This window comes from Saccopteryx leptura, chromosome 2 (genome assembly GCF_036850995.1).
Source record: "Saccopteryx leptura isolate mSacLep1 chromosome 2, mSacLep1_pri_phased_curated, whole genome shotgun sequence".
In the NCBI taxonomy this organism is placed as follows: Eukaryota; Metazoa; Chordata; class Mammalia; order Chiroptera; family Emballonuridae; genus Saccopteryx; species Saccopteryx leptura.
Window position 1 is genome coordinate 222,452,065 of NC_089504.1, and position 22,188 is coordinate 222,474,252.

Below are 22,188 nucleotides of genomic sequence, written 5' to 3' on the forward strand. Positions count from 1 at the left end.
TACAAAAGAAATTCTGGCCAGGAGTAATTTGCAGGCACCAAAGAGTTAGAAAACCAGCATGAACAGGAAGTCCTAACACTGGCCAAAATTCCCATTCCTTACGGTTCCCTAATGAACACAGACCAGGAACAGTCTCTGCCCCTACGAAATGGTGGGTCCCTGCCTTCGTGAGCTGCGACCTAACTCACCCCTCTTTGCATTTTCTGCCAACATGACATCTTGACCCCCTGTGCACCCCCTTTCATGTCCTTGCACAGTATTTGCTGGGGGCATCTGACTCAATTCCTAAGCACTCTGGAGAAGAAACAACGGCTGAACTCTCTTGAACACCATGGGCCAGCTGCATCATTGCCTCAGTTACTGTCCCCTTTTGTCCCCAGATGCTATAACCTGTGGCCAGCGCCTCCCTTGGAAAGCTGATAGCAAGTAACTTGGGGCGCTGCCGACCCTGGACTCTGCTTACTGTCCCAGCACATGTACTCAGTGGTTCCTGCAGGTTCAGTCAGCTCGTGGTTCAATGTCAAGGAGTCACAGCATTAGGGGAAATATCCATGTCGAGTATCTTCACCAACTGTTCAAGTGACCCTTGTTTACTAAGTAAGAGAACACACAAAAAACACCTCAACTATGAACATGCTTCTGGTGTGATTTACTCTTACAGATTTTAAAAAATCAATCCATTTTGGAAACTGGTGTATTTATCCATCACATGATAGAAAAAGCACTTATACGCATATAAACATACACATATGTTTGGACAGCATGAATGGGTCAGAGCCTCTACAAAGAGCCTGGGTCTAGGAGTCAAGAGACAGTCTGTGAAAAGTCCTCTTGCTGACCCCTATGTGACCGTGACCTTTCATTAACCACACACCAGCCCAGCTTCACCACGTGCAGCCAAGGGTATGGTGGCCAGGTTTTACAACGGCAACAAGATAGACTGGTTCCTAAGAAAGTGGATCCCAGCAACTCTACCCTCTGTGAGCATGGATTCTGCACAGGGAATGGAAAGCTCTACAGTGTGCTCTGTGTGAAGCTGGAGTGGTCAAGTGCAAGGTTCTGCTTAGCTCTGTCAAATACCAACACAGATGTTCGTGATTTAAACGCACCCTTGGTCACCAGCACACTCGCCCAAGTCATTCTGATTATTTGGTTCCCTTGAGTTCAGGGGAACACTCTAAGTACTGGATTGATTCCTTGATTCCACCCCACCCTTCTGGTCAAAGGCAAAGGTGCTGTGACTGGGGACTCTGGCCTGGAACAATCTGGGCTGTGTAGTCAAACAGAAACTACTGCAAGTGCAGAGGTTTCGAAACCTCCCAGTCGGCTGCACGAGGGCTCTGAAAACGAATCACGTGAACAGAGGTTATCACTGTGGTGCCACGGAGACAGCTACTACACTGGAAACGTGCTCTCACACCTAATTCTCCAGAGAAACAGGACACTGCGTGGATCAACAGTCTGAATGGGTATCCACTTTCTCCCATGCCCAAGTAGTGACCACAGAACTGGCGTGAACATTTACACGTTGGCTTTACAGACTCCCCAGATGTGGCTAGAATGTGTCGAGCTCTTCTGCTCAGCATCACCTTTTCAAGTCCCACCAGTCAGTGAGACTGGCCTTGCGCTCTACTGAGCATCCCCGTGCAGCGGGAAGAAGAGGGACTTTGGGATCCACCATTCGTGGGTCACAACCCCATCTCTGTCACTGCTGAGACTCCGGGAAACTTCCCTGTCTTCTCACTTGTACATGCAGGTGCTCCCAGGAGACCATGGTACCTGGTCAGTAGAGACCAGCACAGAAACGCACACCACCAACCCCACTTCTGCCCCTCGCCCTGCTTCATGCTTCTCTGCACCGTCCCCCAGATGCTCACACTGCAGTGACACGACACAGGCAGTGGGGCCCACCGGCCAGGAGGAGGCGAGCTGGGGTGGAGCCGGCCGCCCGCTGAGACCCACCTGTCGTAGATCTCCGAGCCCTCCTCCAGGCCGGGCAGCAGGCCGATGAGGAAGGCCTGGAGGCTGGGCAGGAGCAGCTTGTGCAGCGGGAGGAAATACTTCTCATACAGGCCGAGCAGCACAGGCCTCACCGACATGGCCGCGTGCGCCAAGAGTGGGAATAGCCCACAGCTTTGGGGGAGAAGAGAAGAGAAGGTAGTGAATGAATGAGACACCTACTCAGAGGTTCCAGACACTCAGCCAACCGGCCAGCCCTCTCACTGGAGAGGCAGACACCTTCCTGTCCTCAGATGGTCAGGACGGACTGTTAACAAGAGCAGGCCACTGGGCAGCATGGGCCCCACACCCCTTACAGAACTGTCTGGGGGCCATGCTCCAGGTGGGAAGCCACAGCACTCCCCTTCAAGCTCTGCCAGTTTATTGTTCACTGATCTTGTGGACTAAAGCATGGGTTACTTGGATAATGAATAGAAACGAGTGCTGGCGAAGCTAGCCTACCTGTACAGGAACAGATCCTTGGCCAGCCATTTGGTCCCCACAATTTTAAAGACAATCTCATAGGTTTCCAGGGCTTTCAAGTGCACACCACTGGGCAGGGCAGGGTGCAGGCACTGAGCCAGGCGCTTGCTGATGACGAGCCGCCGGGGCAGTAGGGAGTACCGCAGGTTACTCTGGAGAGCCTGGAAAACAAGAGGAGAAACACCTGAGGAAGAGGGTGGGGACGCTGACAATGGAGAGGAAGCCTGCCAAGGCTTGGAAGATGCCAGCAGGCCTCACGCGGCTGTAAGAGATGGGACATGACAGGACAGGACAGAGGGACTGTATGACAGGGCCTGGGGGGCCACAAGCCAGGCTCCAGACATGGTGCTGGGGACATACCCAGTGGTACTGGGGATGAAGCAGGCTCCAGACTCAAGAGAAAGGGAAAACTGTCCCTCAAAGTGGCTCTGTCTCCATCAGGCCAGGTTCTCAGCCACACATGGGCACCTATGCACAGGGGAAGGTCACATGGAATGAGGTGGCCTCCCATTCCTATGAAGACTCTGTGTACCATGGAAGACCCCAGATTTCTGCCTATGGAAAGGATCAGGTCAGAATCACCCCACCATAGTCAGGTGGCTCTGAGTGGGGCACCCCTCAAGGCTGTGACTCCGGGAAATCTTCACCAGTCGGTTCCAGAGCGGAAACACAGACCCTTGTGGGCTCCAGGGCTGTGTGGCCCCAAGCAGGACACAGGCCTTGTCTGTGCTAAAGCACCCCTGGCTATCTGCTGTACCGGGAGTGTGAGCAATTTACATGATCATCAAGGCACCAAGCGCCATGGCTGGGTGGGTCCTCATGACTCAATCTTGTAATAATACTAAGTGTCTGACATGGTGTTCATAACTCACAAATATTTACTGAAGGCCTATGGGGTGAAGTCCATGCTCTTAGGAAAGCCACTCACAGGCCTGCACAGCAAGAGTCCTGCCTGCTTCGGCTCCAACTCCAAAATGACACAGACCCACTGTGGCTCCTCGCTGTCCCCCTAATGCCGTTCCTTCCCACTCACCTCGCTAATGTTCCTCATATAAATCCCTCTAGGCACCCTCTCATGGAGGCACAATGGCCCCCCTCCCACATTTAGTTTCTTCTCTACTGGGTTCCATGTGCACATCTGTCATGCCTTACAACTCTGTCCTGATGATTCCATGCCTAACAGTCCGACTGGGACAGAGTCCACTTGAGGGCAGGTCTGGCCCTCTCTATTGCCATCAGCCCTGTGCCCACAACACAGCAGGCCGCCCCACAGAGGCTGCAGACATGGCAACGCCAACCGCCCTCTGTCCGTGTGTCAGAGCCACTGGCCCTGGGACCATCTGGTCTTAGCACAAGACAGCTTTATTTTTTATAAACAAAACAATCCCAACTCTAAAACAAACACTGAGACTGTGTGGGAAGTAAGGGAAATAGAATGTTTTCCATCAGAAGCCTGTGGTCTAACTGAACTCTCAAACTCAATAAAACATTAAAAAAAAAGAGAGTATCAAGAAATACTTTAAAATATTATTATAAGAGTCTAACATCTTAAAAACAAAAGTAAAGCCGACAGAATACTTAAATTGCTTATGTCCAAATAAAACCATGACACAAACAATTGAGGCAGGCGGCGATATGAAACACAAGCTGTGACGGAGAGCAAGGACAAACTGACAGTGTGGACAACCTGGCAGACGGTCTGGCTGGGTGGAAAGGAACCGGGAGATGCCCAGGGAATGCCGCATTTTGTGTTCGGCATTTTCAATCATATGGAAATACCAGGTCCAACAGCAACATCACTATCATCTAGTTTCAACAAGGTCACCTGTTGCTTTCCACGGCAGAAACAACCCAAGTGCCCAGCAGTGGATGAACATATAAACAAAATGTGGTCCGGCCCTGGCCGGTTGGCTCAGTGGTAGAGCGTCGGCCTGGTGTGCAGGAGTCCCAGGTTCGATTCCCGGCCAGGGCACACAGGAGAAGCGCCCATCTGCTTCTCCACCCCTCCCCTTCTCCTTCCTCTCTGTCTCTCTCTTCCCCTCCCGCAGCCGAGGCTCCATTGGAGCAAAGTTGGCCCGGGCGCTGAGGATGGCTCTGTGGCCTCTGACTCAGGTGCTAGAATGGCTCTGGTCGCAACAGAGCGACCCCCCAGATGGGCTGAGCATCGCCCCCTGGTGGGCGTGCCGGGTGGATCCCGGTCGGGCGCATGCGGGAGTCTGTCTGACTGCCTCCTCATTTCCAACTTCAGAAAAATACAAAAAAAAAAAAAAAAAAAGAAACAAATAACCAAAATGTGGTCCATAGGTGCAATGGGATATTACTCAGCCTTAGAAAATAAAGACATTCTGACACACGCTGCAACATGGATGAACCTTGGAGATATTATGCTAAATAAGCCAGTGGCAAAATGACAAATACTGTATGATTCCACTAACATGAGATCCCTGGAGCAGGGAAACTCACACAGAAAGCAGAACGGTTGGTGCCAGAGACAGGGGTGGGGGTGGGGGTGTCAGAGAGTTCATGTTTATTGGGTACAGAGTTTCAGCTCAGGAAGATTAAAAAGTTCCAGAGATAGATGGTGGTGATGCTTGGCACAACGGTGAGAATACACTTGAATGCCACTGAGCTGTACATCCAAAAATGGTTAGGAAGGTAAATTTTACGTGATGTCTATTTTATCACCACCAAAAGAGAAAAAAAGAAAGAAACACTGGGTTTCACGCAACTATTCTTGTTGGCTGAGCTATGAGAAGCATCAATGTGTGTGATGTTTGCACAAAGGCTGAATTAAGAACCTCTCTCCTGACCAGAGAAAATGGAACTCCTTTGAACAAATTCAGAAGCAGCCCAGGGACTCGGCTCAGCCTCTGCTGCATATGAGGCTTAACTCTTCATTAGCCAAGTAGTCATCGTGAACTGAGTCCCACCTTCTACCTGAACACCCCTGATTTTCTCCATCCCCTACCAGCTGTTCCAGAGTGGACGCAGTGGGGCCGGGGGCAGCCCGGGGTGCGTCCCCTGCCCACCTCCCCCTCCCAGCCTCCAGCCCAGCACTCTGCTTTGGGAGGACCCTTCTTCAGGAGGAAAAGCAGAGAATGGCTCCAGGAAGGCCCATTGCTGGAAACCAGAAACCCAAAGTGACTGCCTACTGAATAAAAACGATGTATGCACACACACACAGAACTGAGCCATGTTCTTCTGCAACTATAAAATAAGTATCTCAGGGGAACAAATGAATTGAGAAGGGAAAAAAGGGCCATGCTTTCAAAATCACTTTTTAAAGGGCTAAACAGAAAGGAAAAACTATCATTAAACTCCCTTATTTATTTCACTTCTGGTACAATACTATTTTAAAAGCATTCCTTGAACTACAATTAATATATAATTACGCCCTGGCCGGTTGACTCAGTGGTAGAGCATTGGCCTGTCGTGCAGGAGTCCCAGGTTCAATTCCCGGCCAGGGCACACAAGAGAAGCGCCCATCTGCTTCTCCACCCCTCCTCCTCTCTGTCTCTCTCTTCCCCTCCTGCAGCCAAGGTTCCATTGGTGCAAAGTTGGCCCAGGTGCTGAGGATGGCTCCATGGCCTCTGCCTCAGGCGCTAGAATGGCTCTGGTTGTAACAGAGCATTGTCCCCTGGTGGGCATGCCAGGTAGATCCCGGTCGGGCGCATGAGGGAGTATGTCTGACTGCCTCCCTGTTTCCAACTTCAGAAAAATACAAAAAAAAAAAAAAAAAAATTTATATATATATATATATAAGGTCTACCGGAAAGTTCTGTCCGTTTCTATCACAAGTTTCGACACATAAACATATGTTTATTTGGCACATGTGTGCCTCTCTATTTTTATCACTTAATGTATACATACTGACATAGCAAATTAACTAAAACAAAGTTGATTCACGTTAGTCTTATGTATGAAGCGATAGTGTACCCATGGCTACTGATAAAGTTCATTTACGCCACTGTAATTTTTACGAATTTCAACAAGGAAGAAATGCTACAGAAGCATGGAGAAATTTATTGAAAGTGTTTGGTGAAGGTACAGTTTCTGATAGGACATGCAGAAGATGGTTCGAAAAATTCGAAACAGGTTATTTCAACCTTTCTGATAAGCCACGTTCTGGGCGACCATCTTTGATCGATGACGATGTTAAGACCATGTTGGAGCAAGATCCTTTTCTGACAACATCGGAGATCGCAGAAAGGCTTAATTCAGCTCAGCAAACCATTTCGGACCATATTTGGAAGATAGGATTGGTGTGGAAATATTCAAGATGGGTGCCACATGAATTAAGTCAGAAGAATTTGGATGATTGAGTCGTCATATGCACATCTCTGCTTGCTCGGAACAAAATCGAGCCCTTCTTGAACCGGATGATAATTGGGGATGAAAAGTGGATTACCTACGAAAACATCGTAAGGAAAAGGGCATATTGTGAACCTGGATGGAAAACCTTGCCCTTCCACCTCTAAACCAAATTTGACTCTGAATAAGAGAATGTTGTGTATATGGTGGGACATTCGAGGACCAATACATTATGAGCTTTTAAAATCGAATAAAAAGCTCAATTCGGAGAAGTCTTGTCAGCAACTAGATAATTTAAAGACAGCAGTCCAAGAAAAGAGGCCAGCGATGTTCAATAGGAAGAACATCATACTGTATCATGATAATGCCAGGCCACATGCTGCTTTGGGGACTCGTCAAAATATTGCAGAACTAGGCTGGGAAATTCTGTCTCATCCACCATATTCCCCGGACTTAGCACCCACTATCACTTGTTTTTGTCCTTACAAAATTTTTTGAAGGGCAAAAAGTTCAAAAATGAAGATATCAAACAAGCGCTAGTTCAATTTTTCGCACCAAAAGATAAAACATTTTTCAAAAATGGGATATACAAATTGCCCTCACGCTGGCAAGAAATCATTAATAATAATGGCAATTATATTATTTAATAAAGTTGATTGACGGTAAGAAAAATTTGTATTTTGTTTTATTCCAAAAACGAAAAGAATTTTCCAGTAGACTGTATAATTATAATATTTTTTTCTGAAGCTGGAAACGGGGGGGGGGGGGGGGGGACAGTCAGACAGACTCCCGCATGCGCCCAACAAGGATCCACCCGGCACGCCCACCAGAGGGCAATGCTCTGCCCACCAGGGGGCGATGCTCTGCCCCTCCGGGGCGTCGCTCTGTCACGACCAGAGTCACTCTAGCGCCTGGGGCAGAGGCCAAGGAGCCATCCCCAGCACCCGGGCCATCTTTGCTCCAATGGAGCCTCGGCTGTGGGAGGGGAAGAGAGAGACAGAGAGGAAGGAGAGGGGGAGGGGTGGAGAAGCAGATGGACGCTTCTCCTGTGTGCCCTGGCCGGGAATCGAACCCGGGACTTCTGCACGCTAGGCTGACGCTCTACCACTGAGCCAACCGGCAGAGCCTAATTATAATATTTTTAACTCACTGTATTTATGGGCTCAGCAGCTTGCCCTTTAAACAAAATAAGAAAATAAAAGTTTAAAAAAAACAACAGCCTGAGCCACATCTGAGCTTCATTAATGAGACCGGGAAGTGTGCTCCTCACCCTGCCAGACAACACACCTGTTTCCCTGTTTGCCTCTGGCCTTACGCGGTCTGATGCTCTCCAGGACTCTCCCCACAACTTAGTTCTATGTAAGAAACACGATTAAAAATTCCAAAAGGGCAGACCACGGATTCAAAAAAGTAATTTCACACACTTAAAATTATTCAAATGCTGATCCAATATATTTTCTGTTGTGTATATTTTACCTACAATAATTAAGATGATAAATGTATATTCTGTTACAATTAAAAATTTTTAAGAAGGTAAACTTACAATATGGAAGTGGAGAATTTACATTTGATTTTAAAATGCTTTAGCCTGCAATGGAAGATTGTAAATGTTTCCAAGTGCCCAGAAGAGCGCAAAGCACAGTGGCAGTGCTAACTTCCGAATGCCAGATGCTCGCCTACGAAGAAACGTACTGTATGCACGCCAATTTAATAGCATGTCTCTCATCAAGCAAATGGTAAAGTACCAGCATGTCTTCCTTCTGCAAGCCGGTCAGCTTTACCAGGATGTTGGTTTCATGCCACAGAAGCGAAGCCGTGCAGTGAGTAAGGCTGGCCAGGTGGCAGCAGTTTGAATACTCATTACTAAGTACTTACCGAGGGCCACAATAGCACTCGTCTAGAAAGAATGGAAACAGAACAGACACTCGGCTGTAACAGGACGGGCCAAGACCTCCCAAATTCAAGTAGGCCAAGTGCCAATGGCAGAGGGTGCCACACCTTACCTGAAATGGCAATGACCCAGCCACTGTGCCAAGTCAGGAGGGAGAGGGTGGGTGACAAGAGGCAGCTGGAGAAGCCAGTAAAATGTGGAGCTAGGTTTCACAGGTAGCCAGTGAGGTTAGCTCTTATCTAACTGGGGTTGACACCTGTTTGACTCCTGTAAACAAGGAGCATCTGTCTCAAAAACATCACCGACTGAACTGTCATGGTATTGCATGCTGAGCACCCTATCAGTTAGCTCTCAACCCGGTCACGACAGCTCTGTTCCACAATCCCAGCAAGCAGGCTACTCTGGTTACCTTTACCTTCTGCATCAGAATACATTTTTTCTTTAGAGTTTATTTCTTTTCAATCAACTTTACCTTATTTTTGCAGTGAATATTAACTTGTACTTTCTGGGCAAACACCAGGCTGCCTAGCCCTAGGTGAAAGCATAGCCCCAGGTTGAGCACATCCACCTGCGGGAGGGTGACAAAGTGCTGACAAAAGGGACAGGTGGCCAGTTCCTCCAGGCCAGGTCACAGAGATGGGGACAGCGGCAGCCGATGTGAAACTGGTACCAACTGAATGTCAGGAGGAACAACCCAGGACCTGGCAGTTTCATAGACTCATTCTGACCAGTTTGGCTCAGCTGTAGAGGGAGCGCTCTGCTGGTCTCGCATGTGAAAAAGAGCCCAGAAAGGCAATCCTGGAAAACATGACAGGGCAGAGGCTCCACATCAGCCAGACCCGGGCCTGAGCCAGGCCCCACCTTCCATCAGCTGCACAGTCCGCCACAAGTGACCAGAACACACTGACATGCCAGCTTCGCACACAGAAAATGTTCTGCCACGTGCTCACCATCGGGTCGTGTGGGCCAGGCTCAAAAAGGAGTTCTAGTTCCACTTCCCCAGGGCAGTAGGACACTACACGCACGCACACATAGGCACGTGCACAGGCACACGCCACGGGAACATCCTGGCCCCTCCAGCTCTTGGTTAAGATAACCCAGGAACCGACATGCTGTCCCAGAAGACTACCTGCAGCACAGGTTTGACACTGCTTTGTATTTTATCCCCTTCCTAATTTATCACAACATCCAGATTGTAAAAGCTACTCAGCCTCATTGATACCCGTGTTCCTGGTCTTCCCATACAGAAACCATGGACAGCTACTGTCACACTTCCCGTGTGCCCAGATTCACATTTCACTAGTTTCTGACGGCAACACATTTGCTCAGGGCTCCTGGACACCTACATGCTCACCCCTGACCTCCTGTGGGCCTCACAGGACCTGGCTGAGCTGAAATGCTGTCCATGGAGCTGGGAGGCCTCCAGCAAGTCTGAGCTCCAGTGCCTTCCTCAGTACAAGGGGTTAAATGGCAGGGACTGTGGAGAATTACAGATCTGAAAACAATGGATGACAAGCACATGACAGGGGCTCACTACAGGGAACTACTCTGTTTTGGGGGTTACAGGCCAATAGGCTTAGAAGTAATGGAAAATGATGAGAGGAAGTCAAGACTCTAAGGACTAGAGTAAAACACGTGAAAATGAATGTGTGAGACAAAGACACCCTTCAGAACATATTCTAAACCCTGAAACACACAATACAGAGAACACTGAAATACTTAAGAATTAACAAAAAATTTTTAAAGATTTTATTTGTATATCCCACATAGGTGGGGCTCGCAGACACTGATAGGAGGTAGTTATCGGGGGGAAAGTGAGGGTAGGAGTGAAGAGGACAAATAGATGGTGACAGAAAGTGATTTGACTTTGGGTGATGGGTGCACAGTGCAATCAACTGTTAGGTGCTGTGGCGATGTTCACCAGAAACCTGTGTGCTCTTGTTGACCCATGTCACCCCATTAAATGATTTCTAGAGAAAAAGAGAAAAAAAATTTTTAAGATTTTATTTATTGATTTTACAGAGGAGGGGAGCGAGAAGTATCAACTTATAGTTGCTTCACTTTAGTTGTTCATTGCGTGTCATATGTGCCTTGACCGGTCAAGCCTGGGGTTTCAAACTGGAGACCCCAGTGTTCTAGGATGATGCTTCATCTACTGTACCATCACAGGCCAGACTGAAATATTAAAGAATTTATTATCACAAACCAGGGATCTAATAAAAGTTAATTGTACCATAAAGACGCTACATGATGCAATGTAGAGAAACATGCTCTGCTTTTGCTTAAACAAATTTGACTTCATATACAAATGATATTTTTAACAAACCAACCAAGAGTCTATGATTTTGGAAGTCAACTTGTTAAATTCAGAGCCAGAAGAGAGAAAAGAACATCTTGGGATCAGATTTTTATTACGTAGCCCAAACAGCCTCCATTCTCCAAAACTCACTCTGCTAGAAGTCAGTATTCTCCTGAATTCACATCTGGCTGCATGAGACCAACGTCACCCATCCCTGCATAGAGCGGCCCTTCCCAATCTGCGGTGGTACAGTGGGCTGGGTTCAGAGTGGCTGCTTAGAGCTCGGGTCATGGTCTCCCAGGGTGCTCTGGTTCGGCCAGCCCAGGTCACGCAGAATGGAATGATCAGTTCCAGATCAGTTCAAGCCCAGGCTGGCCCTTCTCTCTAAACCTAGCAGCTATAGAACTTCCTGGACCCCAAGAACTGAGAGCCAGATCGCGCTGGCATAAGGCTGGCGCTGGAAGAACATGACCTGCTTAGAAATACAACAGAGGTTCTGTACTTGGGGTAGAGGCTGTGTAGACGGAGAGACAGCTAATCCTCTCTGCAGCTTCTCTATGGAATCCTGGCACCGGCCAGGACCACTCCTGTGCAGACGGCGAGGGCGAGGATCAGCAGAGGACATCCTGCATCTTTTAAGGACACACAGACACCTTTCCTGTTGAGAACCAGACACCTTGACTGTTGAGAAACAAGTGTGCCCGCATCAGCCCTCAGAGGAAACAGGCTCTGGCAGGTCAAGGGAGGACCAGGGTCACCAGCTCAGTGATGAAGCTTCCAACCATAAAGGACAGGCTATCCAACTATACAAGTCTGGATGAAGAAATGTGTTGCTCACAACTAGAAGTCTAGAGCAGTGATTCCCAAGCTGGGGAAATTTTGCCCCCAGGAACACCTGGCAAAGTCTGGCGATGTTTCCAGATGTTACAGTGGCGGGGGGGGGGGGGTGTCCAGCATCCAATAGACAGAAGCCAGAACACTGATGAACACCCTCCTGTGGACAGGGCAGCACCCCCGCCCCATCACAGATGTCCACAGTGCAGAGGCTGGGCAGCCCGCTGTACAGCAGCATACGTGTGGTCAAGAGGGGCTGACGGCATCATAAAAGGACCCAAGCGTTCTCGGGCTTATTTGCTGTCAGCGATGAGCTGACTTAACCAGAGCCTTTGCTCTCATGGCCTCAGATGTCTGCCACACATTCAGGTGCTCAATCCTCACACAGCTACAGAGAGGAGGGAAGCCAGTGTTGGTTCCTTTCCTGTCTCTCTGTTTTAGGGGAAATCTTTTCCAGAAGCCGCTGGCCATATTGCATGGATCAGGGCCGGTCACGTGCCCACATCTAAATTAATTCCTGCCTAGGACAATAGAATTAACAGGATTCAGTCCTAGAACAACAATATTTGATGCTGGGGCTGGGATGTGGGGGCCCCCACCCTGTAGCACATCACGACCTTATCCCTCAACACAGCTGGGTTCCTATGACAAGAAGGAGTGGCTGCTGGGTGGGCAACCAGCATGTGTGCCCCAAACTCAGAAGTGGTGACCCTGAACATGAACCCAGGTGCTCTGCTGCCAAGTTCAGTGTTCCTTCCTTCCCGCCACATCTGAATCAGCAAACCTTCCAAAATACTGACAAGTCCCATCTCAGGCGTGGGGAGAATCTGGCTTGAGTACAGTAATCACCAAAACCACACGAGGAAAAGGTGAGGCAGAACTGCATTGCTTGGAAAAAAGCAATTCAGCATTTTCCAAACTGATGAGGCAATGAAATGGATGAAATACATTTCTTCTTGTATAGAGATAAGATGTTATTAGAGTTAGCAAGTAAGGAACAAAATGATCCTCAATGAGAGGAGCAACACTATGGGGCCTGCGGGGCTGAGATAGTGGAGAAACACTAGAGGCACGCCCATTAAAATGCACGCGTGCTGGTTAGGGGCAGAACCGACCACCCCAACCTTGCTGCCCTCCATGCAAAGGGTTGTAGCTGGGCATGAATGCTCGGCCAGGGCATATTTTTCTTCTTTGGAGATAGGAGTGGAAGTAACACGTCCCACGAAGGTTTATGCACGTTTCCCTCTTCCTGTGAAAGAGAGGGGCGGGGAAGGAGCAACCTGGGGAGCCATGTGTTAAAAACGCAGAGTCCCTGGTCTGAGTCTGTTAGAATAAGCACATGGAACAGAACTGCCCAATCTGGAAAACTATGCTGAATGATACATGAGTGAGAAATAAACTTCAATCTTACAGGTGCTGAAGTTTTGGACTTGTTACAGATAATGCTGTAACAAACACTCTGACGATATCATTATTATTTAACACCGCTCCAGAAAACGCTGGCAAAATATGAGAAAAAAACACAGACTCTGGCTTGGTTGATGGTATGCCTGTCTACCTGAAGAACTCAACATGATCACTATGGCCATTTTCCAAATCTGTAAGTTGATAGTTTCCTACATGCCAACAACCAGTTAAAATATATAGTGGGAAATAATCCCGTTCAAAATAGAACAAATACGTGTATAAAATACCCAATATATTTAAGAAACATGAAGGACTTACATAAGAGCAATTAAAGTCTTAGGGACATGCCTGACCAGTGGTGACACAGTGGATAGAGTGCCGACCTGAGACAGAGAGTCCTGGTTTGAAACTCTGAAGTTGTCGACTTAGAGTGCAGGCTTATTGGCTTAAGCCAGTAGTTCTCAAACTTTTTGAAGTTGGGGCTCATTTAAAATCCTACAAATAATTGTAGGTGTACTATATACAAATTTCTGAGAAATATTATAATAATTAAGTCAAATATTAAAGAAAAAAATATAAAGTCCAAGCATGCTCTTATGGTAATTAAAATAAATACAAAATTAAATTTATTCTGACATTAAAAAACATTTTTATGTTCTATTTTCTGAGTTTCGAATTCGTAAAAAAGGGGGTTAAAAAGTTAAAAAACGAGGCCCTGGCCGGTTGGCTCAGCAGTAGAGAGTCGGCCTGGCGTGCGGGGGACCCGGTTTCGATTCCCGGCCAGGGCACACAAGAGAAGCGCCCATTTGCTTCTCCACCCCCACCCCTTCCTTCCTCTCTGTCTCTCTCTTCCCCTCCCGCAGCCAAGGCTCCATTGGAGCAAAGATGGCCCGGGCGCTGGGGATGGCTCCTTGGCCTCTGCCCCAGGCGCTGGAGTGGCTCTGGTCGCAACATGGCGACGCCCAGGATGGGCAGAGCATCGCCCCCTGGTGGGCGTGCCAGGTGGATCCCGGTTGGGCGCATGCGGGAGTCTGTCTGACTGTCTCTCCCCGTTTCCAGCTTCAGAAAAATAAAAAAAAATAAAAAAAAAATAAAAAGTTAAAAAACAACAAAAAAGTTATCTTTTTATATATAGATACATTCTTAGTAAGATTTAGTAAATTCAGCAGGTCCCGGCGCGAATGTGTTAAATTTTTTCATTCTTGTGTTTATGAGAAACATGAGCCTGATGTGTCCTCATGATTTCTTCAATGTTTGGGAATTTTCTGAAAGGCAAACTCTCATTTCCTCGTCAATACACTGAAGAATTCCTCTCTTTTTACTCTTAATTGTGTTGAGGGTAGAAAATCCTAATTCACATAAATAGGATGTTGAAAATTGTAGTAAAATGTTCAAAGCTTTTTTAGATATTGCCGCATATTCTTTTTTTAGAGAAATCCAAAAGGCTTCAAGAGACAATTCCTATGTTTAATCATCAATCCATGATCAGTGGATATAGCTGCCAGTTCTTCTTCTTCTGTTAATGTTAAACCAAAATCACTTGGAGCTTCCATGGATGGGTTTCTAATCCAATGGTATTGTTCAGTGTTAGGTGATGGAAAATGCTATAAATTAAATTCTGCCCGTCAGCCTTCAAGTCCTATTTTATTTACACTTAACTTTTGCTCACTTTCAGAATCAGATTCTTCAATATCACACTTCTTTTTGAGAAATCTATCCATTTTATTTGGGTGTATTTATCTAAAAGTAATATAATAATGTGTTAATAATAAATATAATAATGATGTGTTAACAAAAAGAGCAGTATTTCCGTAATAAAATGGTATAATAAAGTAACTATATTTATTTTTATATCTGGGCACATGCCACAAACCAGCACAGCTAGTAATTCCAGGTCCCAAGTGGGAACAGTGCAGAATTAAGAAAATACGTGGAATTAAGAAAATATAGGGTCGGGAGGGCCCTGTAATTGCTGCTGGCAAGAACAAAGTGCGCCCAAAAACCCCATCTTGCTTTATTTATAGGGCAAAGTGAGGTCATTAGCAAATCAATAGTCTCTGATCACGTTTCCAAAGCAACCCAAGAATTTTTACCAAGTGCAGAAAACCCCCACCATACATATCATCTTAACTTTACATCAAACAAAGGATAGAAGAAACTAGCCTCCAGTCTTTCCTGGGAACATGGAGGATAAATGTATACAATCCAGCACCACAGCTTAACAGCCTTTTGCAACCTAATCAGGCAAGTGAGGTGGGGGGTTGGGCAGACTGTCAGCTTACAGCCAATTCCCCACACCTCTGTCCCCCAAAAATCTAAACTCCAAAAACCCTGTTGGTTTTTTGGTCCCCAACAGGCACATATTTCTCTGGAATACCATAGGGTGCACCTGGAAATCTTCTAGGGCGCACCAGTGCGCCCTAGCGCACACTTTGAGAACCACTGACTTAAGCACAGGTTGGCCAACTTGAGCGTGGAGTCGTAGGCTTGGGCACAAAGTCACTGGCTTGAGTGGAGGATCACTGATATGATCCCAAGGTCACTAGCTTAAGCCCAAAGGTCAATGGCTTGAAGCCCAAGGTCACTGGCTTCAACAAGGGGTCACTGGTTTGACCTGAGCCCCCAGGTCAAGGCACATGAGAAGCAATCAATGAACAACTAAAGTGAAGCAACTATGAGTTGATACTTCTCATCTTTCTCCTTCCCCTCTCTCTCCCTTCCTGTTTCTCTTTCTATTTAAAAAAAAAAATCTTAGGGACATAAGTGAATTCTTTTTAATCAATGAAGAGAGCTACCACATTTCTAAGTGGGAGGGCCCAGCTGTGTAAGAAAGCATTTCTTCTCAAAGTATTCTATCTTGTTACTTAATACCAATCATCCTCCAAGAGACTTCTGAACCTTACAAATGACTAAGGTTGATGCGGAAGAAAACAACCAGGGAACAGTAGAAAGGTTCTAAAACAGACGAGTGGGTAGGCTGGGTTCAGAACCTGGTCCTGCCAATTGAGGACATTAGGAAGCACAGAAGTTTAAACACTGGAGCTCTGAATAAAGTCCACACACAGACTCACGTGTCCACAGGTTCAAATCTATGACCAATGACACAGGAACTCCACCTCTGGCAACCTACCTTGACAAACATCTCCATGTGTACAGAGTGTTCATAAGAGCATCATTTAGAATGATGGAAAACTGGAAGTGAACCAGTCCAACAATAAGGAGCTATGCATGTTACCTGCTTTCTGATCATTTTGTGCAACGGTGGGATACTGAATAAAAGCAATAAAAAAGGGGGTTCATTTAGGAACATTATGACATTTCTTAAAAAGGAGCTTTAGTGTTGGCCCTGGCCGGTTGGCTCAGCGGTAGAGCATTGGCCTGGAGTGTGGGGGACCCGGGTTCGATTCCCGGCCAGGGCACATAGGAGAAGCGCCCATTTGCTTCTCCACCCCCGCCCCCTCCTTCCTCTCTCTCTCTTCCCCTCCCGCAGCCAAGGCTCCATTGGAGCAAAGATGGCCCGGGCGCTGGGGATGGCTCCTTGGCCTCTGCCCCAGGCGCTAGAGTGGCTCTGGTCGCGGCAGAGCGACGCCCCGGAGGGGCAGAGCATCGCCCCCTGGTGGGCGGAGCGTTGCCCTTGGTGGGCGTGCCGGGTGGATCCCAGTCAGGCGCATGCGGGAGTCTGTCTGACTGTCTCTCCCCGTTTCCAGCTTCAGAAAAAAAAAAAAAAAAGAGCTTTAGTGTTAATGTTCTACAATGTACAGAATGCATTCATCTGTACTGCCTTCATTTCCATAATCAAAGTTTTCATCCAGGCTTAGTACAGTGAGTGTTTGGGCTCACAAGGGTCCAAAATATACTGGATCTTAAAACATTCAGTGAAAGGTGATGGCCTGAAGCCTCAGATACACAATTAAGGAAATAGTACCCTGTTCATGTGGCTATGCCTAGAAACTATAAAAGATAAACTTTTCTTTAATACAGGAAAATTCTAAAAATGACACTGAAAATGCAGCAAGTTTTAAAAATGATATAATTAGAACTTGTACACAGTCTGACAAACCAAGACCTTTGGGACTCAGTGTTCTCATCTGTCGAGGCGAGCCTTCTGTTGAGTGTCCAGTATATGTTTGATAACCCGCAATCATCTACTTTAATTACAAAGCATCCTGACCTAACCTTTGTAGACAATATTTTTCTATTTGCATTGTAAAAATGTTTTACTAATTATGCACTGGATTTCTGTGTATCTGTGAGTCCAAGAAATCCAACCATCACTAAAGCCTTAGGAAATTCTTTCTGCACATCACCTCCTGCCAGGTGTCCTTGAACACAGAGGTAATCATGAATGCAGATGGAAGCTTGCTCCCTCCAGCACTTTCTCAAACCCCCCACGTCCAGGGACAACAATCTGGATGCTGAAGCTGCCCCCTGCCGCCAGAGCAGGTTCCCACACTTGGGCTCATGCCCCACGCATCAGCCATGAAGGGTTCTCCTAACAGGTAAGGTGCAGTCACCTTGCTCAAAACCTTCCCGGGGGGCTCCACGGCTCTCCCTCCATCCCAGAACAAAACCCATGATCTGCCCTGCTATCTCCCCTCCCTCATATTGTCACCTCTCTGCCCAGCCACGCCCTCCCCTTCTGTATCTTGGACACAGGCCCACGCCCCAGATGGCCTCCCTGCCAGCTCACATGCTGCATCTGGGCCTCTGCTCAAATCTCCAATGTCACGTTATCAGAGAGCCATCTCCGTCTCAACTAGCACCCCCATCTTCCTTCCTCACTACCCCACTTCCCTGTTTATTTTTCCACTCAGCATTCAGCACCGGACACCACCTTTTATTTGTTGTCTCCTGATGCCCAAACCTTGTGCTCCCCGAGAGCAGGATATCTGTGTTCAGTGCAGTATCCCAGCACCCGGGAGTTCACACCCTGGCTCTACCCTGCGTCAGTCTGCTCGGCCTGCTGCAACAAAGCACCGCATGTCAAGCACAACACAAATGGACTCCCTCGGTCAAGGTGTGGGTTGGGCTGGTTCCTCCTGTGGCTAGGAGAGAGGATCTGCTCTAGGCGGCTCTTCTTGCTCCCAGTGGTCAGCTGGCCATCTTTGGTTTCTTGGTTTCTAATTGCGTCACCCAGATCCTTGCTCTTTTCCTCACATGGTGTCTTTCCCATGTGCATGTCTGAGTACCAACTTCTCTTTTCATAATTTCACCAGTCATACTGGATAAGGACCCACCTGAATGACTTCATTTTAACTTGACTTGCTCTTTAAAGACCCAATCTACAAATAAGGTCACATTCTGAGGTGCTGGGGTTAGGACTTCAATATTTTTTTCTTGAGGACACAATTCAACCCATACAAATCATAGCCACGTGACATTGGGTAAGTTAACCTTCATCTGTAAAATTGGGCCAATAGTTGCACCTTCCTTGTTTGGATAATGAAGACAGTGCCCCTTACAGCAAGAAGGTGCACCCTGTGCCCTTAGGTGAGCCACACAAAGACTGACATGAAAAAGCTCAGGAGCAGGGCTCTGGAGCCAGGGGCCTGAGTGGAAGCCCTCCCTCTGGCACTTGCTCAGTCTAAGGCTATCTCAGGATAGAATGTGGGTACTCTACAGTAATGCGTGTCAAGTCCTTAGCACACAGCATGCTCACTATGAATGTCACCTGTCACAGGCAGGGCCGAGGTAGGAACACTGTCACCCTCATCCCACCAATATCTTGCAAATTTTTCAAGGGAGTGGCTTGCACTCAATGCCTAATCCCAGCAGCAGAACAGGAAGTTTGCACTAAGAGAACACAGTTGTGGGATTACAAAGAATTGGGAACCAAGTATAACCTTTTTTTTTCAACTTTTTATCCAGTATGATTCATATCCAACTGCTTATGCACACTTACAGGTGCCTCATGCTAACTTGTCCCAAAGTGACCCCTGGTCTCCCTGCCCACCCATGGAGACACCCTTGCGTCTTCTCAAAATGCAAGTCTAGGAGTCGTACTTGATGCCTGTTTTTCTTATCCCTCCTCTGATCCATGAGCAAATCCTTTTTTTGTATTTTTTTTTATTCAGTGAGAGGGGAGGAAGAGAGACAGATTCCTGCATACACTCCAACTGGGATCCACACAGCAAGCTCACTAGGGGGTGATGCTCTGCCCACCTGGGGCATTGCTCTGTTGCTCAGCAACCGAGCTCTTCTTAGCACCTGAGGTGGAGGCCATGGAGCCATCCTTGGTTCCTGGAACCAATTTGCTCCATTCAAGCCATGGCTACAGGAGGGGAAGAGACAGAGAGAGAAGTGAGAAGGGGAGAGGTAGAGAAGCAGATGGGTGCTTCTCTTGTGTGCCCTGACCAGGAATTGAAACTGGGACAGCTACATGCTGGGCTGACGCTCTACTGCTAAGCCAAACGGCCAGGGCCAAGCAAAACCTGTTAGCTGCCCCTGCGAAGTATATTCAGCACCTAAGCCCTTCCCCAGGACACCACCCCATTACAACAGCAGCTCCCAAAAGGAAGGGGTCCCTGTCTCTACCTTGCCTGAGCCCTCCCGTTTTATACCTTCAGCAGGGCAGCTGGAAATGGTTCTGGCATGCTAGAAGGGCAGCAAGTTATGTCCCTCTGCTTGGCTCCCCCCAGGGATCCCTGCTGACTCATGGCCACTGTCAGACTCTAGTTTTAAAGAATCTACAAGATTAGGAGCCTTCCCCACGCCCTGCCTCTGTGGCCTCATCATCTATGTTCTCTTCATCCCTCATTTGCTTCGTAATCTCACTGGCTCAGACACACCAGAGCCTCTGAACTTGGTCAAATGGTACCTTCTTTACAAGGCTTTCCTGGATGACCCCATTTATTATCACTATGTCCCCCAAACACTTACTGTCCTCTCCCTTCTTTACTATTCCCATAATACTTTATCTAAGATCCCATATATATGTGTATGTGTATGTATATGTACGTGTGTGCGTGTATAATGTTTATTTTACTCATTTTAGAGAGAAAGGAAGGAAGAGAGGGAGAGAGGGAGAGAGAAACAGGAACAGTGTATATGCCCTAACTGGGGATCAAATTGGCAACTTCCATGCTTCCAGATGATCGCTAACCAACCGAGCTATCCAGCCAAAGCTAAGATCCCATATATTCTGTTTATCATCCAGCTTCACCGGATTCCTCACCAGAATGTGGGTGGGGTCTTGCTGGTTTTGTTCTCTGCTGTACCCTGATACTGGAACAGTGCTGGCCCATTGTAGGCGCTCAAATAGTGAATGAATGAGTGAATGAATGAATGAATGCCCTGTGAGGACAGGTATTCAAACAAAAACTTGTATACAGTTGCCCAAAGGTGACAACCCAAATGTCATCAGTGGATGAATAGATAAACAAAATGTGGTCTATCCTTACAATGGAATACAGTGGTACTTTGAGGTACGAACAGACCAACATACGAATTTTTTAAGATACGAGCTGTGACTCGGTCCATATTTTTTTTCGAGATCCGAGTGAAATTCCAAGATACGAGTCGTGACTCGGGAAGCTGACGCTAGTTGGCGCGTTGGCGCACGGGTCCAGTATTGGCAGTTTGATATACGAGTTGACTGACTTATGAGCTCGGTTACAGAATGAATTAAATTCATATCTCAAGGTACCACTGTAGTACTTAGCCATATAAAAGAGTGAAGTGCTGGTGTCTTAAACATGGATGAACCCTGAAAACATGCTAAACGGAAGCAAGCAGACACAGAAGGCCACCTATTGCAGGATTCCCTTTATACGAAATGTCCATAGACACAAAAAGTACATCAATGGTTGCCAGGGTCTGGGGTAGGGGTGGTGAAAATGTTCTGGAACTAAAAAGTGGTGATACACAACATTGTAAATGTACTAAAATCCTCTTAATGATACACTCTAAAATGGTTAAATGGTAAATTTTATGTTAGGTAAATTTTACCTCAACATAAAAATAATGAACACTTATCCTCCCAAAATAATTATGCTATTTTTAGATTCCAGGAGAGTCGAGTATTAAGATGGCATCTGGAAGAACCCGAGCACACCTAAGTCCCCCTTCAGCGCCTCTCCCTTACCCCAAGTGCTGTCTCATCTCGAGAATTCCCAGGTTAGAGCTGTAAAACCCAATTCTTAGGTTCTTATCTGCTCTTTTCTGACATTTGTCCAGCAGTCCATCTCAGCCAGCACCCAGTCATGACGTTCACAGGTTGTAAATATACCTTGCAAGACACCACGCAGTTTCCCAGCCACTACCTGTAATAACTGCTCACCTGCGAGTACGGACAGCTTTCGGTGGCTGGGGCTGAACTGCTGCCCAGGCATGGCACCATGGTCAGCCTGCCAGCATTCTTCACTCCCCGCCCTACTCTTTGAAGAGGTAAATGGAGAAATTCTTTCTCTTTAGTGAGGTTTGTTAGAATCTCCAGTGTCTGTGACCTTGGGACTGGAGAACTGCAGAGCAGGGCTGGGCACCCTCCAACTCCCACATAGCACTAGGGCTCCAAAGTCAGGGATCCCAGCCAGGAATCCTGGCCAGATGGCCACAGAGCTGGCGCAGCCTCTTCGAGCTCAGGTATCTCTTACCTACGGTCACAGAGGTCATCTGAGTGCTTGCCCATTTCTGTGTCATCCTCCTTCTGGGCAGGATGGGAAAATACAACAGTGCCATCTACAGAACACAAGGTCGAGCCTGCGTGGGACCAGTTTTGGTCTTCCCGACCTGACCCCTTTTCCTTGTCCAAACACACACACAATTTCCAGGCAGATTTCAATATTTATTTCATTCCTCATTGGTAACTAGGAATTACCAGTCAGCAGTAAAATGGTCAAAAAACTAGACCAAAGAAGAAAAAGCCATATGAATCCTAAACGTACATAGAAAACAATTCATCTTTAAATAACTGATTGGACTATTTTATTGAGAAAAAAGACTGTTCAGCTACTCTACTGACTATGTC

At 47.2% G+C, this 22,188-nt stretch overlaps 1 protein-coding gene across 5 annotated transcripts in view; it reads right to left on the reverse strand.

Moving 5' to 3' along the window:
* DOP1B (DOP1 leucine zipper like protein B) overlaps positions 1-22,188 on the reverse strand; it is a 98,923-nt gene that overhangs the window by 70,057 nt on the left and 6,678 nt on the right. For 4 of the 5 annotated variants that reach the window (XM_066370248.1, XM_066370247.1, XM_066370245.1 and 1 more), the window contains 2 exons: positions 2,461-2,642; positions 1,963-2,133 (listed from right to left, as the gene is read on the reverse strand). The exons of the other annotated variant lie outside the window; for it this stretch is intronic. In XM_066370248.1, the coding sequence (XP_066226345.1) occupies positions 1,963-2,099 (137 nt within the window). In that variant the 5' untranslated portion in view covers positions 2,100-2,133; positions 2,461-2,642. The remainder of the gene's footprint in view (positions 1-1,962; positions 2,134-2,460; positions 2,643-22,188) is intronic. 5 annotated transcript variants of the gene reach the window in all.